The 14,936-nt window shown below is 36.4% G+C and overlaps 4 protein-coding genes across 4 annotated transcripts; 1 reads left to right on the forward strand and 3 right to left on the reverse strand.

Annotated features, from left to right (window-relative positions):
* Positions 1–473: 473 nt before the first annotated feature.
* LOC106324044 (small ubiquitin-related modifier 1-like) lies at positions 474–1,757 on the forward strand (the record flags this gene model as incomplete). Its single annotated transcript, XM_013762073.1, is given in 3 exon segments — positions 474–636; positions 1,190–1,339; positions 1,429–1,757. Coding segments are annotated over 3 exon segments (321 nt in total). The 3' UTR covers positions 1,522–1,757.
* Positions 1,758–5,489: 3,732 nt separating this feature from the next.
* On the reverse strand, positions 5,490–8,090 carry LOC106308684 (GDP-L-galactose phosphorylase 1). Its single transcript, XM_013745820.1, has 7 exons — positions 7,504–8,090; positions 7,328–7,422; positions 7,170–7,229; positions 6,805–7,047; positions 6,531–6,716; positions 6,169–6,417; positions 5,490–6,078 (listed from the first exon to the last, which is right to left on the reverse strand). Exons 1-7 carry the CDS (start codon positions 7,613–7,615, stop codon positions 5,719–5,721), a joined length of 1,305 nt encoding a protein of 434 aa, XP_013601274.1. The 5' UTR covers positions 7,616–8,090; the 3' UTR covers positions 5,490–5,718.
* Positions 8,091–10,558: 2,468 nt separating this feature from the next.
* LOC106343345 (proline synthase co-transcribed bacterial homolog protein) lies at positions 10,559–12,277 on the reverse strand. The gene is made up of 7 exons (XM_013782529.1): positions 11,972–12,277; positions 11,799–11,865; positions 11,638–11,684; positions 11,358–11,445; positions 11,119–11,252; positions 10,873–10,971; positions 10,559–10,705 (listed from the first exon to the last, which is right to left on the reverse strand). The coding sequence occupies exons 1-7, from the start codon at positions 12,191–12,193 to the stop codon at positions 10,628–10,630; spliced, it is 735 nt and encodes a 244-aa protein (XP_013637983.1). The 5' UTR covers positions 12,194–12,277; the 3' UTR covers positions 10,559–10,627.
* Positions 12,278–14,097: 1,820 nt separating this feature from the next.
* On the reverse strand, positions 14,098–14,664 carry LOC106302724 (stigma-specific STIG1-like protein 1). Its single transcript, XM_013739181.1, has one exon. The coding sequence runs from the start codon at positions 14,606–14,608 to the stop codon at positions 14,159–14,161; it is 450 nt and encodes a 149-aa protein (XP_013594635.1). The 5' UTR covers positions 14,609–14,664; the 3' UTR covers positions 14,098–14,158.
* Between the last annotated feature and the right edge of the window lie 272 nt (positions 14,665–14,936).

Genomic DNA, 14,936 nt, shown 5'->3' on the forward strand with positions numbered 1-14,936 from the left:
ATTTTTGGACGATTTTAAACATTGGTTACATCCGATCCGAACCGAATCCGAAAGGAACCGAACAGAAACCGATCCAATAATTAGTAAAACCCGAATGGTACTTCTGAGCATAACACCGAAAATCCGAAAATCCAAATTATCCGGACCGAAACATAACGGTCCACCGAACGCGCAGGCCTACTAGAGGCAGTACGGATTAATGTACGGGTTTGGTCGAATACATGTATTGGGCTACTAGTGATTAATGGGCCGAGGTACATCCATCCTATAGATTCGATTGATTTTGGATAAATCATAAATGGAAGAAGATCTATTCGTAAAGCACTCTCAGCCGTTGGATTAAAAAGTGAACCATCAACCGTCCGATAGATGCCCTACGGTTCTTCCACTTTATGATAAAGAGAGGTATCCGATGCGTCCTTACAAATTCGCGGCGTATCAATTTTGAGAGTTTCGTCAATTTAATTTTATTTATAACCTCTCAGGACGCTCTCTCACCCCATTCCTCACATTGACTATCGTCTCGTTCTCTCTCTCACCGGAAGTAGAAAGCTAACGATGTCTGCAACACAGGAAGAAGACAAGAAGCCCGGTGGTGACGGAGGAGTTCACATCAATCTCAAGGTCAAGGGTCAGGTAACTTCTCTTTCTTTCTTAGCTTTTGTTTTGTGCTGAGATCTCGTGTAGCGTGCGATTAAGGTTTTTCTTATTGTTGGTTGGTTTTAGATCCAAAACCTAGTGATGTTTGTGAGACATGAGTAGAGTGTTTTGCTTTCGTTCGCATATTATTTATCATAATTGTGAACATGTAACCTTAGTTTTATGTTTATCTGTTTTGTTTTTGGTTGCTGTTTGTTGCTGCTGTCCGAATGTTTTACCCTTCCCGAAGGATAAAGTTGAAGCCTTTGTTATTGTTCTGATGATTGTGAATTATTTTGTAAACCTTTTGGTTGCTGTTGTCCGAATGTTTTACCCTTTCCGAAGGATAAAGTTGAAACCTTTGTTATTGTTCTGATGATTGTGAATTATTTTGTAAAATAGACCTAAAACTTTTTGTAGTCTTTTCTAAATAATTTTCCATAGAAAAAAAAATCCTCCTTTAATTTTATGTATGTGCTTCACTTTACGTCTTTTTAGATTACATTAACAGTTGTTTCCTTTTTCTCCATGGTATTTTATTTTTTTACAGGATGGGAATGAGGTTTTCTTCAGGATCAAGAGAAGCACTCAGCTGAAGAAGCTGATGAATGCTTACTGTGACAGGCAATCTGTGGACATGAACGCCATTGCCTTCTTGTTTGATGGGCGTCGTCTTCGTGCTGAGCAGACTCCCGATGAGGTATAAACATTCCATCTAACCAGCCAGTTTTTTTTCCCTTGAAAGTTTCCACCTATTCTAATGGTTTGGGTTATTCTTTGTTACTTCAGCTTGACATGGAGGACGGTGATGAGATCGATGCCATGCTCCATCAGACCGGTGGCTGTGGTGGTGGCGGCAGCCTGACCCTTTCCAGGGTTTAGGGTTTCTTGATGTGTGATAGGACTGGCTAAGGAGTAATCGGCATTAGGATTTGCAAACTTGTTTCTTTTTATCGTGCAGACTTTTTTATTTTATTGTCACCATTGTCGTTAGAGAACTACATGAGGCTAAAAAAATCCTTTTGTCGATTTATGGTCTTGTTCGTTTGATATTGGATCTCAATATCCTATGATACTATTTTCGCTTTAAGTTATTATACAACCTGTTTGTTTAAATCTGTGAGAGGAGTCTAACTCGTAATATCTTTTATCTGTCGAATGATAAAAGCAATTAATAGTGATGATGAAATGGCTCATGTTTTTTTAGAATGGGGGGGGGGGGATTAATAATGTCCACTTAACTAATTTTGTTGAAGCTATTTTATGCACCAGATTTTAAGGCAGACAAATCTTATTGAAGTTTTCAGTATTAGTCAATTGAAATGGAGGACCGGGTTTTACCTTGCACTTCTAAGTATAAAAAGCTCAACTTCCATAACTGCATAATCTAGTTATGGTATCATAGTAGATGCAGCAGACAATCCTCCAAGCCGTAATATGATCAGCGATAGCTGTGTCTTGTAAGGAAAGTTGAAGCATCATCTGACTCTCATTATGTGCATTTGTAATCTAGGTGAAGCCTGCGTACTGCAATTAGAATTACGTCCTCGCAACTAGTACTGATGATGTGGTATTGTGTTTTATGTGCAGGCTTCTATTTCTCACTTCCCCACCTGCAGCAGCATGCCTCTATTGTTGGTCATTTTCTGACATAAACTTGGTAACAGAAGTATTTTACTGGATTTCATTGAACTTTTAAATATACGATCAATTTTTACGATGGATTCTAATGTAATTCTTGTAATTCAAATCAATTTTTTTTAGAGATATGTTAGTTGTGGAATGTGAAAAAAAAATGTCAGCTAACGAAGCGTAACCTGATAAGGAAGGAACAGTGGAATATTTCCTTCACGTTCAACCCTTTAAAAAAAATAGGAGGTCAAACATTTTTCGAGTGCCTCAACTCTTGCAGCTTCATTCAATGGCTGCTTAACAAAATTATGCATGTTATAACAATATCACAGTCCAAAGTACTGTCTGCGTACTCCATTTTCAATTGCTTCATGTACTCGACTCTCTCCTCATCAACCACCAATTTTCATATTCCAAAAACTTCTTGAATAAAGCTGAGAATACAAAGCACAAAGGCGTGAAGTAATAAGAGGCTGTGTATGGTGCACCTTCTTCTTCTTTGGAGGTAAGCTCAAGCTAATGGCTCTCTCAAACAAAGAACTAATCACATCAAATTCTTCCAACCAACATCTTTGTTATACTGAACATAGTTTAGCGCTTGACCCACGTTTTTTCTGCTGCTTCATGTTCTTGTTAGGCATGGCCTTCCTGCTGAGCATTCTCTCATCAGATTGCAGAGATTATCCAATTGTATCATCACTTGACGCTGTCCAAGCGAGATGGTCAATATCTGGTTGCGCCATAAAGAGAAACTAAGCGTTTCAAAGCAATGTAATAAAATCCAGACTTCATAAACGAGAAGATGTGAAGTGACTTACCTCTTCCATTAATGGCGAACCCTTGGCTAATTGGGAATATGAAGATGAGTAGGGGATTTTGTCAAACAGCCATTGCCTATAGCATCTATGTTAATGTCATTGTTACTTAAAATAAATTTATATATATTTTTTATGTATAATTAAAAACGAATTTATATTTATAATATCATATTTTCTATAAAAATTAATTCTTGTACATTGTGTTGTTATCTTAATGAATATATATGCATATATATATATATTTTAATTGTATAATTAAAAAGGAATTTTATATTAATAATATCATATTTTAAAAAATAAGATAATTCTTATATATTGTGTTGTTATCTTGAAATAATATTTTTTGTTATAAATTTTTTAAACTAAAATATATAACAATTTATAATAAAATATTAATCAAGTAAAAATATTTGCATAAATATATGTTCTAAAACATTTTAAATATTTGAGTGTTTTAAATGAAAAAAAAATAATTAAATATAAATAATTTGATGTTTGATTTAATTTTTTTAAAGACATAAACAATAACTTATCGTACTGGTTTGGTTTAAACTAATAAATATCTATAAGAAAATTATACCCACTGTTGAACTATAAAAGTTGTACTCTTCAAATTCTTGGAAGTAGCATCCATATTGAAAAGCAATATTTTGCCTATTAGATCGTTCAGAGTATTTGGCAAAACTGAGTCACCATCCTCAGATTTTTAATAATAATCAGAATCTATGTTGAATTTTGTTTTCAGTATATATATATTAACAAAGACAATAACACAATCATTATACCTCAGCCACTTCTTCAGCTAATTCATCTGCTGTCTTATGAAGAAAAGGATAAGCTATATTGTCAAAAATAAGAAACCTAGTTTCTTCAGTGGAATCAATTGAAAATAATATATAAAGTAAATAATATAATTATAAAATTAAACTTAAAATGATGATGACTAACTTTACTTGGCTAGAACTTCGATTACATTCCAATTACATAGTAGACAATCAAACATGACTGGGCCCTTATACCATCTTGGATTGGTGAACCATCTTTTCGCAAACAGCACACAGGACATAATACCATCTTGGATTAGTTTCCACCTACTTAACAGTTGCAGTGGTGACATACTTTCCAATCTATAAACAAATATATATACACACACATTTCAGCTACAAAGTCTAAAGTCAAGTAAAATATATATATATACAAATTCCTCTTCAATAAAAAAATTATATTTTAGAAACATAGCATATTGTTTAACATTTAAGTACCTCATTAGTTTTTTTAAACAGATTTTTAAGTACCTCATTAGTTATTAACAAACATTTAACAAACAGCGGACGGCTGAACTCCGGCTTCAAATCCACAAGCGAAAATCCCTAGCACTGCCGCATATTGCAGGAGGAAGAGCTCCAAGTTTGAGGAACAAGAGCTTTTGGTATGTTTTCTCATTATCTAGTTTTTGACTTGGAGAAGGAGAATTTACTCGCTTTTCAGAATTTGGCTTTAAAGAACACATTTAAAGAAAGTCAACAATCCAGACAAGAAGTGTAAGATTTTGTTTAGGGCTATTTTACGTATAAAAGTACATCATACTCCAGTAAAACTAGATTCCAATAAAATCTCATAGAAATTGAATAACAGGTGATTTGGATTCTTTCTAAGATTTTGTTTAGGGCTATTTTACTTATAAAAGTACATCATACTCCATTAAAACTAGATTCCAATCCAATCTCTTGGAAATTGAATAACAAGTGATTTGGATTTTAAGATGTGAATTCCTTTAATTTCCATTGAATTGACTAGTTCAATAACACTCCTTTAGTCTTGTTTTTTTGTTTAAAAAAAAGGATACATTGAATTCCACTAAAATTCACCAAAGTACTTGAATCCAATAACACTAGATTTAGCTCTGAATTTAAATTACATTCAATTTCTATTAAAGTACCTTGGAATCAAGTATTGGAATCTAATGGATTGATGAATCCACTATGATGCACTTAAAGATTTTGTTGTAATTCAGTGTCATGTATTTCTGCTGTGAAATTTTTGAGGCAGTTAAGATCTTGAATTTTTCTTCTATTAATGCGACAAAGGCTTTTTCATATCGTCATCAATTTATTAACGTTATCTCTTCGTATTATGATCTGCAAAACCTTTCACAAAATAAGTCCTTTTGTGCATGTCTTTGGATTAAATCAAATCAAACTAATGGCTAACACAACTGAATCAAACTGGGACTTGGGCCTCCCTGTAATCAAATTGAGCTTTCTTGCGAAGCAAGGAATAAGTTGTGCATTAACTCTTTTTTTCTTGAACAAAGTTGTACATTAACTCTATTTTTTACAACTGATGCCAAAAGAAACAACAGAGGAAGAAGACATATACAACCGTCCACGAGACCACGACTACAAAATATTCGAATTTATTAAATAATAATCACCAGAAGGAGAACATATGCATCATCCAAAACATAAACTTACAACCAGAAAAGGAGCCAGCAAGTCTAGGGCACAACACCCATAACCATCATAAGAAAACACCAACAAGTTTCAAATGCAACTGCCAAGAGAGTTTGCTTATTTATGCATATTATACAAAGACTAATTATACATAAAAACCACACTGCCACCGTTGTTCACTGAAGAACAAGGCACTCAGAGGCAGTCCCGTTGGTGATAGGACCTCCATGGGTTCGGTTGCTTTTCTGGTTAACACTGCCACTAGGGTTGTCCTGTCCAATTACGGTTCCTTCAAGCTCCTCCCCTTGGTAACTACAACCTATGGCTTCAAAGATGAGAGCATTAACCTCCTTAAACCTTTCCTCTGACAGAGAAGCTTCTGCTAGGAGCCTCCATGCGTTCTCCTCCGAAGCTCCTTCGTAATCCTCTTTCCTCTTGAGCACCATGTGACCACTTATCTCCCACACAGCTGGGTTCACTTGCGTCTCCAACACCTCCGGGCTTACTTCACCTAGAGCCTGCTTCTCTGCGTAACACTGCAATTTAAACATTCAAACTGTTATTTACTTTCATTAGATGGATTCAAAACCAAAGTGATCCAACTGTTTGCAAATTCAAAGTGATACCTGTGGCATCAGGAAGATCTGCCTTCCACAATCAGCGATGAGTATGTTGAAAGGAATGTTGTTGTTCTGGAGACAAACGCAGGCGTCTGATACAGTATCAGATAGGTCTTGCATAGAACTTCCACCTTCAAAGAGAAGACTTCTCACAGGGTAACTCAGAAGCTCTGAGATTTTCACACCACTAGCAGTAGTAACCATCTTCTTGGAAGGAGCTTTCTCTAATGGGAAAGGCATGGCCAAGTAATATGCCTGTTTCCAAGATAATCACCACCAAACCAATCAGACAAAACTCATCTGAGAAAAGTTGGCGGAAAACATAAACTAAAGAACCAAACTCCAATGGGAAAAGCATGGCCATATACCTGAAAGTGAAGATGGTTGATAGTGGCAAAAGCACCCAAGCTGTTGTAACCGAGTCTGAAGTAAGGATTAGCAGCTTCGGCAGCCATGTGAAGTGCAAGCAAAAGGCTTTTGTGATCGATCCTCTGAGGCAAGCAGTCAAGAACACGAGGAATCAGCAGCACGTGACCATACTCGATTGGACTAACCTGTTAAAAAGGCAATAAAGAATTAATCTTTTGCTAGATAACAAGTATTATCGAGAAAAATAAGTCAGTCTCTGCAAAAATTCTTTACATTGATGGCAACAACACTGGGAGAATTCTCAGCGTCAAGAGGCATGCACGGGAAGAACTGAACTTCACTATCTTCACCAGCTTCAAACTGGAAGAGCAGCTCTTCCTGGCCAACTTTAGTGAAGTTGAACTTGTTGCCATCAAAAGACTGCAAAACCTTGTCTACACGGAACTCGGTAGGCCTCTTCTTCAGGTGACGACCCTCGTTTAGCTGAGCAACGAAACCATACTTCCCTGGGATCACCTAAAACAACCAGAGAGACAATCTTAAAAACAATACGAAACCCATCTTGGATTCCTCAGAAGCCAACAAACATCACAAGATTGCCTTGAGAGAATAACCATAAAGTTAAGAAAGACAATTACTTTGGTCTCGCAGGCAGTGACATCGTAGCGAAAGAGTCCTCTTTGGAACCTATCCTCCCACTGAAACAAGAAGAAGTGATATTATAATGATTAGCCTCACTCAAACCACATAAATCTACAAACCAAACACCAAGGGACTCATGTTGTTTATGCTCTACCTCTCCGAGGACGAGGGACTCAAGAAAAGCCACCGGCTTCTCTCCGGCGCCAGATTTATCCAGCTTCTTGCAGGCGTACAACGGAAGCCTTGCCCCTGAACAAACCCTCGTCAAAAAAGATGAATTAAAAACAGGAAACTTTTACCAAAAAGCAACAATTTAGCTTCAAAGCATACCGTTAATGCAACAAGCACCGAGGCAGTTCCGTCCACAGCCGACGGATTCATCAGAAGCCTCATCCTTCTGGTAATTAGACACAACAGTCGGAACCCTCTTGATCTTCAACATTCTCACAAAGAAAGAAAGACTTCCCCCACACGAAAGAGCGACTCAACAGCAAAAAAGGAAATAAACAAAAGTTTATTGAAACCTAAACCCTAAAACCTAATGGAAAAGGAAAGAGATGATTTTGGAACCGCCTCCGGCTAAAAAGAGGAGATCAGAAGGGCTGCCGCCTTCAGACGGCAGAGCTCCACGTCCTCCGTGCGGCAAAGGATTAGTCTCGATTAAACAACCCTTGCGTACAAGATGGACATGAAAGCTAACACCCGTTGATATCCCGTGTATAGCCGTGATTGCCGAAGATCAAACGCCAGAGAGAAGATGACAGGAGAGAACGAACCCGACCCTCAAAACAGCTGAATCTACGGAGAGATGGAATGTAAAACTCGAAAAGGAGAGATCTTTCGATGTGGGTTTTCAATCTTAGAGAGATTAGCTTCTTTCTTTCGGGGTTTGGGGGTATTTTGCTGATAATATGTTTCGGGGAGATTGAATGGCTTTAAATAGATAAGGAGATGAGTGAACCATAGACGAGAGACGTCACAATTTTTTTTTATTTTTTTATATCAACTTTTTGTGTGGTTGTGATCCGGACGTCACGTGTCTTATTAGGTCTTTTCTTGGTGAGTTTCCTTTTTTTTCTTAACTCAATTTATATTCCAAATATTTTGTCAAATTGTAAAAAAAAAAATAGTTCCAAAATATGATACATTTAGTTGACGAAAAAAAAATGATACATTTATGATCATTTTTAATATATATTACTACATATTAAAACATTAACATTAGTAATATAAAACAAAAGAATATAAAATTATAAATTAACTAATTTGTTGTAGTTAAACTTAAAACTAGTTGATGTCAAAAAAAAAAAAAAAAAAACTAGTTTAATGTAAAAACATAAAAACCCTTCATTACGTGATCCAATTTTTACAGCAAAAATTTAGTTAAGTCGGCTAAAAATACGAGATTAATAAGTATGCTTTATTATCAGTTGTAGGCATGGACGTTCAGGTCCGGATCGGCTATTTCAGATTTTCGGCTTTTTTTATTTACACTACTAGATATTATTCTAATATTTTATTAGTATGGATCGGGTTCGGATAATAACATTTCGGATTCAGTTTAAATTTGTATTGCATCCTAAAACCCATAAAATAACCATATAATTTTCGGATTCAGATATATCGGTTCTGTTCGGATATATCCGAAGTAAAATAAAATAAAACAAAACATAAAGAAAAATACTTAAATTGAATAGAAATTAATCTAACACAAATTGTATCGATAAAATAATAATAAAATATTAAATCAAACATGAAAACAAATATCATTTGTAAATAATATACATTACCTTATAGAAAGAGTAGACTTGTTATTTCAACGAGCAAATTAATGAAATAATTATTTATAACTAATTGAGTATTTAAGATATTTATCTAAATTTTAATATTTATTTTATATATCATATCAAGATAAACATTAAATTGATTATTTAAAATACCTATATTTATTTTAATTGTTGTAGTGACTATTAATTTCAGATTTTTCGGGTTTGGTTAATAAAACTTCGGGTTCCAATATGCTTCATGCCATCCTATAAGATTTTTTTCAAGTATTTTTTACATCGAATCGGATAACAGATCGGGTTTTCTGGTTTTGATTTTGGGTTCCAAATTTTGTGCCTAATAAGTTGAATTGATAATATTTTTTTATAACCGTGGAAATCCCAAAAATTTTAAAGTTCCGAAAACTAATCACACGAGTCCTTGCATCTAGATATACAACTAATACATAAATATGGTATGGCTAGGTGGGCAAGGTGAATCGAACCAGAACGGAAACTCCTATTAGAGCCCTTTTACCGCTAGACCCAGACAACTCGGTTGACGTGACAATGTTTGATCTACATTAATCTTACAACGCGAAAACATGACTTATTCGAATCAATGAACTCTGACAAATATCTTCAAAAGAGGAACTCTGACAAATAAAGATCACATATGTGAAAATTTAACAACTTGACTATATACATTTCCTAACCGTTAAAAGAAATGTTTTTTTTTTTTGCTAAAAAGAATTGCTATAAATACTTATCAATAATAAGTTATAGAACATTTAAACAAACAAAAACTCATAGAACTTTATTTATTTTTTGTTTGAACATATAAAGATGCTGTTATGTTATGTTGTTTTTATATAAAATTACATTTAGATTTTATATGGTCATGCTTTTTTCGTCGGACGTTGTGTGGTCGTAGCAGCTACTGCAAGGCTCAGCATGGGGTCGATATTTTGCGAACCATATCTTTTTGGAAGTTTTCGTTTACGTCATACAAAGTTACAAAATGAACAATAAAAGATGGGAAAAACATAAATGAAGATTCGGTGTCTAAGGGAAGGAAATAGCTCTTGAACCACATAATTTTGGTACGTGGTCCATTACTTGTCTGACAATCTCTACCATTTGGTACGCTCACCTTACTTTACCATTACCCAAATCGCTTCAGTGCAGGATCTAGATAATCATCCATATGTGTACAAACAGCGACACGTTACTATAAAGTAATAATAGTCTCAGTTACGCAAATAAACTTGATTACACATCCTGAGAATTAAGCTTCCAGGGATTAGGTTTGCTTTTCTTCATTGGTTTACTAACAGTTATTAGTGCAGAGTAAAATTAGAAACCGTGGCAAAACTAGAAAACAGATAAACATTTGAGAATAGCAGGAAGAAAAAACTAAGGTTAGTTAGTGAATAGTGATGACAAAACAAACTAATATAGCATTCAAATGAAAATAGGTTCAATTGAAGGTTATGCAAATTTATGCATAGGTTAGTTAGTCATGACAAAAAATTACTAAATCAATCACGAAACTAGGTTCAATATGTTGATTTGGTTGATAACAATGTGTTGATTTCTATAAAGTAACTTGTGAATACACATTATTTTAACCACAAATGAATAAAATATACATAATCTTACAAGAACAAGTATTCTGAGCAATGTAGTAGCTAAGTTGTTTTTTTGGGATAATCTCTTGGTCCGAAAATGGTAGAACCTACCCTCACATTGGTGCTTCCCATCTCAATCTGCAGTTCCATAAGTTAAAAAACAAAAACAAAAACAGTCAAAGATCATCTTCCACATTTAAAGTTACTTGGAAGATCATGAAAGTAAAAAGAACACATTCAAAATGATTCTACGTCAGCTTGGCTGCATCTCTGGGTGGGTTTTATAAGAGATACAAAGATATTACCGCTTGTTCGAAGTCACCAGACATGCCCATAGACAGTTCAAATTGATCCTCAGACATTCCAAGTGCCTTGCAGACCTCAGCTCGACAGTTTGTAAGTGTCTGGTCCAGATTATGGGGAGAAAAGAACAAAACTTTTGTAAGCAAATTAGTCCAGAAAAACCAAGAAGTTTGTATGTTGTGGTATTTGAACAAGAGCCTTATCTGAAACTGAAAGAAGCATTCAACAGAGTGGATGAAGTAACATACCCTGAAGTTCTCTGGAGTAGAAGTATAGTCAGGCATCCCAATAGTCATTAAACCAGAGAACACCAGATTCGGACATTGCATATTCACATGTCTTGCTAACTCCACAACACTAGAAGGCTCTACCCCAGATTTAGCTGCATCGATTTTCAGGAACAAAGAGTTAGCCACTGTATGAAGCTGGAGAAAAGAAATCAACTTTACAGGAATGAAAGCTCGGTGGGTAATAAAAAAATACTCACAAGCTTCTCCACTTGTGTTCACTTGGACCAAAACCTTAAGTGGGTGTCTCCCAAGACTTGAAACAGCTCGATCAAGATGATTTGCTACCTGTAGACAATTTGCACCAGAATAACACCCAACGAAAAAACATCTTTAGTGAACCGAACTGGTGCATCTTATAAGCCACATTTGTCAACGTTCCAACCAAAGTAGTTGCACACAGAACACGTAACAAAACTCGAGTAACTTGAAGAATCTAATCATACAATACAAGAGAGATATCAGGGAATGTAAGATTACCTTTTGTCCATCGACACCATGAACCATTGCCAAGTTTGGGACTCCAGCTGCAAACAGTTGATTAAAAGACTCTCACTTTCACTTAACTCCTGAATAAATGGGGACTCGAATTACAAAATTTGGAGCTTCGTTATTCAAGATGGGGAAATTTAAAGCCAGACCTAGTAAAGTTTTGGCCTTGTTGCTCTGTAGATGTCCCACGAAATGCCACTCTATATCTTCCGGAAGCTGAGCAATCAAAGTGAAACGAGAACGAGCTCTATTAGATTCAACAAAACTGCGAACTCGTCGAGGATTAGAGAGAGAGAGAGAGAGAGAGAGAGAGAGGGGGAACCTGTGGAGCTTTGTCGATGAATTCTTGAACGTAATTCTCGCCGAAGCAGCGGTGGCCGGCGTCGTAGATTTGGCGGATAAGTGCGACGGGTTTAGTCTTGGAGACGGCGACGACTCTTACCCGCTCCGGATCTCTTCCTACGCGCTCCGCCGCCTTACGAGCCCTGAGAATGACGGAGCGTAGCGCGGTTGCGGCGGTTGCCTCCACCGCAGGAGCTGCCATCGCCAATCGCTAGGGGTGTTTTCGGGAATCCTCGAATAATTGACCGGTCACACTTATTTCTCACTTGGTTTGGTAACGAACTACATGACGTTTTGAATAATTATTTTATTTTTATTGGTATTTGAATGGTTTATAAAAGCATGATTATTGAGAGGTTTCTAAGGTGAGCATCCGTCTTTTAACTTTTAACTAAAAAATTAAAAATTGGCTCTTAAATAAGAGTTTTAAAAAACGGTTCTTAACTTTTTTAGTTAAAAATTAAAAAACAGATTCTTATATTCCGCTAAGAACACCACTCTAAAAACCTCCAATAATCATGTTCTAATGTTTTTAGGTGGCTCTGTATTGCCAGCTCTAAGGGGTGGCAAACATGGCATATGCCATAGGTCCATCTTAAAATTAACTAAATTTAATGATAAAAATGGTCCATATTTATGTTTGTTTCTTACAAAAAGGATCTAAAATATCATGCTTAACCAATTATAATATATAAAAAAAATTTGTCCAAGGGTCCAATATAGTTTTAAGCCGGCACATGTGTTACTTTATTCATTCAATATGTTTTTGTGTTTATTTTCACAAACTTCGAAATATTATACTATTATTCTATGTTCAGTTGTGAAATTGATAACCCGACCGAGTACCGGAGTCTAGCTGGTGTCTTACAGTATCTCACCTTCACAAGGCATGATATCATTTATGGAGTTCAGCAGGTATACTTTTTCATGCATGCCCCCACGATGCAACATATGCATGCACTCAAGTGGATAATATGTTATGTTCAAGGAACTCTGACCCTCAGATTACAACTATTTCGTTCTTCTCTCAACGAGTTGGTGGCTTACTCTCATGTTGATTGGGCAGGCTGTTCGGAAGCTTGTTATTCTACGTCACTACGACAGGGTTTTGTCTCTACCTAGGTGAAAACATCATTTCTTGGTCTTCAAAACGCAACCTACAGTGTTTCGGTCAAGCGCAGAGGCTGAATACAAAAATATAGCGAATGCAGTTGCAGAAATTTGTTGGATACGCAATCCTTCTACTTGAACTACAGTGTCCCAGGCCACCATTGTGTACTGTGACAACACAAGCTCGGTTTACATGTCCAACAACCCAGTTCAGCATCAACATACAAAGCATATAGAGATTGACATTCATTTTAGACAGAAGATCGCCATGGGTCAAGTTAAAGTGTTGCACGTACCCTCCTCTTTACAGTACACAGATATTTTTACAAATAGCTTGCCAACTACATTGTTGAAAGACTTTCAAGGCAACCTAACCGTCAAATCAGTCGACTGCGGGAGAGTGAAAGAATATGGATTATTCCTCTTTCATATTCGAGATTTTGTTGTTAAGATTTACATGCCATATTCTTAGGGAAGTTGTACCAGGATCACTTGTATATATTGTAAACGTTACTCTGTAAATAAAGGGAATATAACTTCTTTTATGAAGCAAGCACAATGAAACAACCTAGATGACCTGCGGTCCGAATCCGGTGCCGCATTAGGTTGAGCTCCGAACCTGCAGAGACGAGATCTCTACTCCTAGAGCTATGGAAACTAAGTTTTCAGTATAGCGAATCCACTTCCTTTTGCCAAACTAAAAACCATGCGATTTATATCTTTAGCTCATTAGTAAGAATATCTTACATCTCTAAAAGACTTTACCATTCAGATTCATATAAATGTCGTTTAAGTTTGTCAAACTACATAACTCATGTGTATAAATTATTTTGTTACTTGAAGAGGATGTTCCTCGAGATCGTTTCTTTTTTATTCCTCCAAAACATAATGGGCTTCAGTATTGCACTCACCACTTATGTTCTTCAATTAACTGGACGCAACATCCAATATATATTTTAAATACATGTTCACGTTATCATAAATAGACCCTTTTAATTAGCTTTAGTTTCTTTGTTAGTACTTAATTAGTAGAATACGCCACCACCCGATGGATCGATCACGCGTAGTTACAGAGACCGTAGACGCATAACTCGTCCTGCTCACACGAATGGTTACATTGTCCACAGTGGCGTTTGTCGTAACTCAAGTAAACGCATTGGCCTTGACAACACGTCTGTGAGAACTTGCACTTGTTCTTACACGCGCCACAGTTCTTGTCGTCACTGGCCACGTCAATGCATTTGTTGTTGCAGCACGTCACCGTCGAGTTGCTTCCTCCCCCTCCGTAGAGGCTACATATCTCAGGATCCTTGTTGCAATGGTCCGCCGCGCTAGGGCTTCGCTCGCCTACTTCCTTCTGAGCCAAGAACCTGCTCGGCCTTGTAGTTTGCGTTCTCGGTGCATCAAAGCTCGTGCGTTCCACGGTGGTGGTGGTTCTGGTGGTGATGACTGCGATTGTGATTGCGGTTGTTATTGCGATGGTCACAAGTAGCTTTACGAGGGCCATTTTCTTTTGGATCTTGTTTTGGTTTGTGTGTGGGAAAGAGAGATAGAGGGAGAGTGATCGTTGGGAACTTGGGATTGGTAAGGAAAGTATTAGGTGGGCTTAGGGTTTTATAGTTGTCATCGAGTAGAGTTGACGCTGGAAATGCGGTGAAAAACAAGTGATTAGATATGTATTTTGCTTTTGGGGTTATAAATATTTTATGATTATATAGTCATTAAAGAAAAACAGTTCTATGCATTTAGACCAGAACTAAAATGGATTTTACCGCAAGAGATGATTAAAGTCTGAAGAATACGAAAAAAATATAGTTCATATGGATTCATCCCCC

Source organism: Brassica oleracea, chromosome C1 (genome assembly GCF_000695525.1).
Source record: "Brassica oleracea var. oleracea cultivar TO1000 chromosome C1, BOL, whole genome shotgun sequence".
NCBI lineage: Eukaryota > Viridiplantae > Streptophyta > Magnoliopsida > Brassicales > Brassicaceae > Brassica > Brassica oleracea.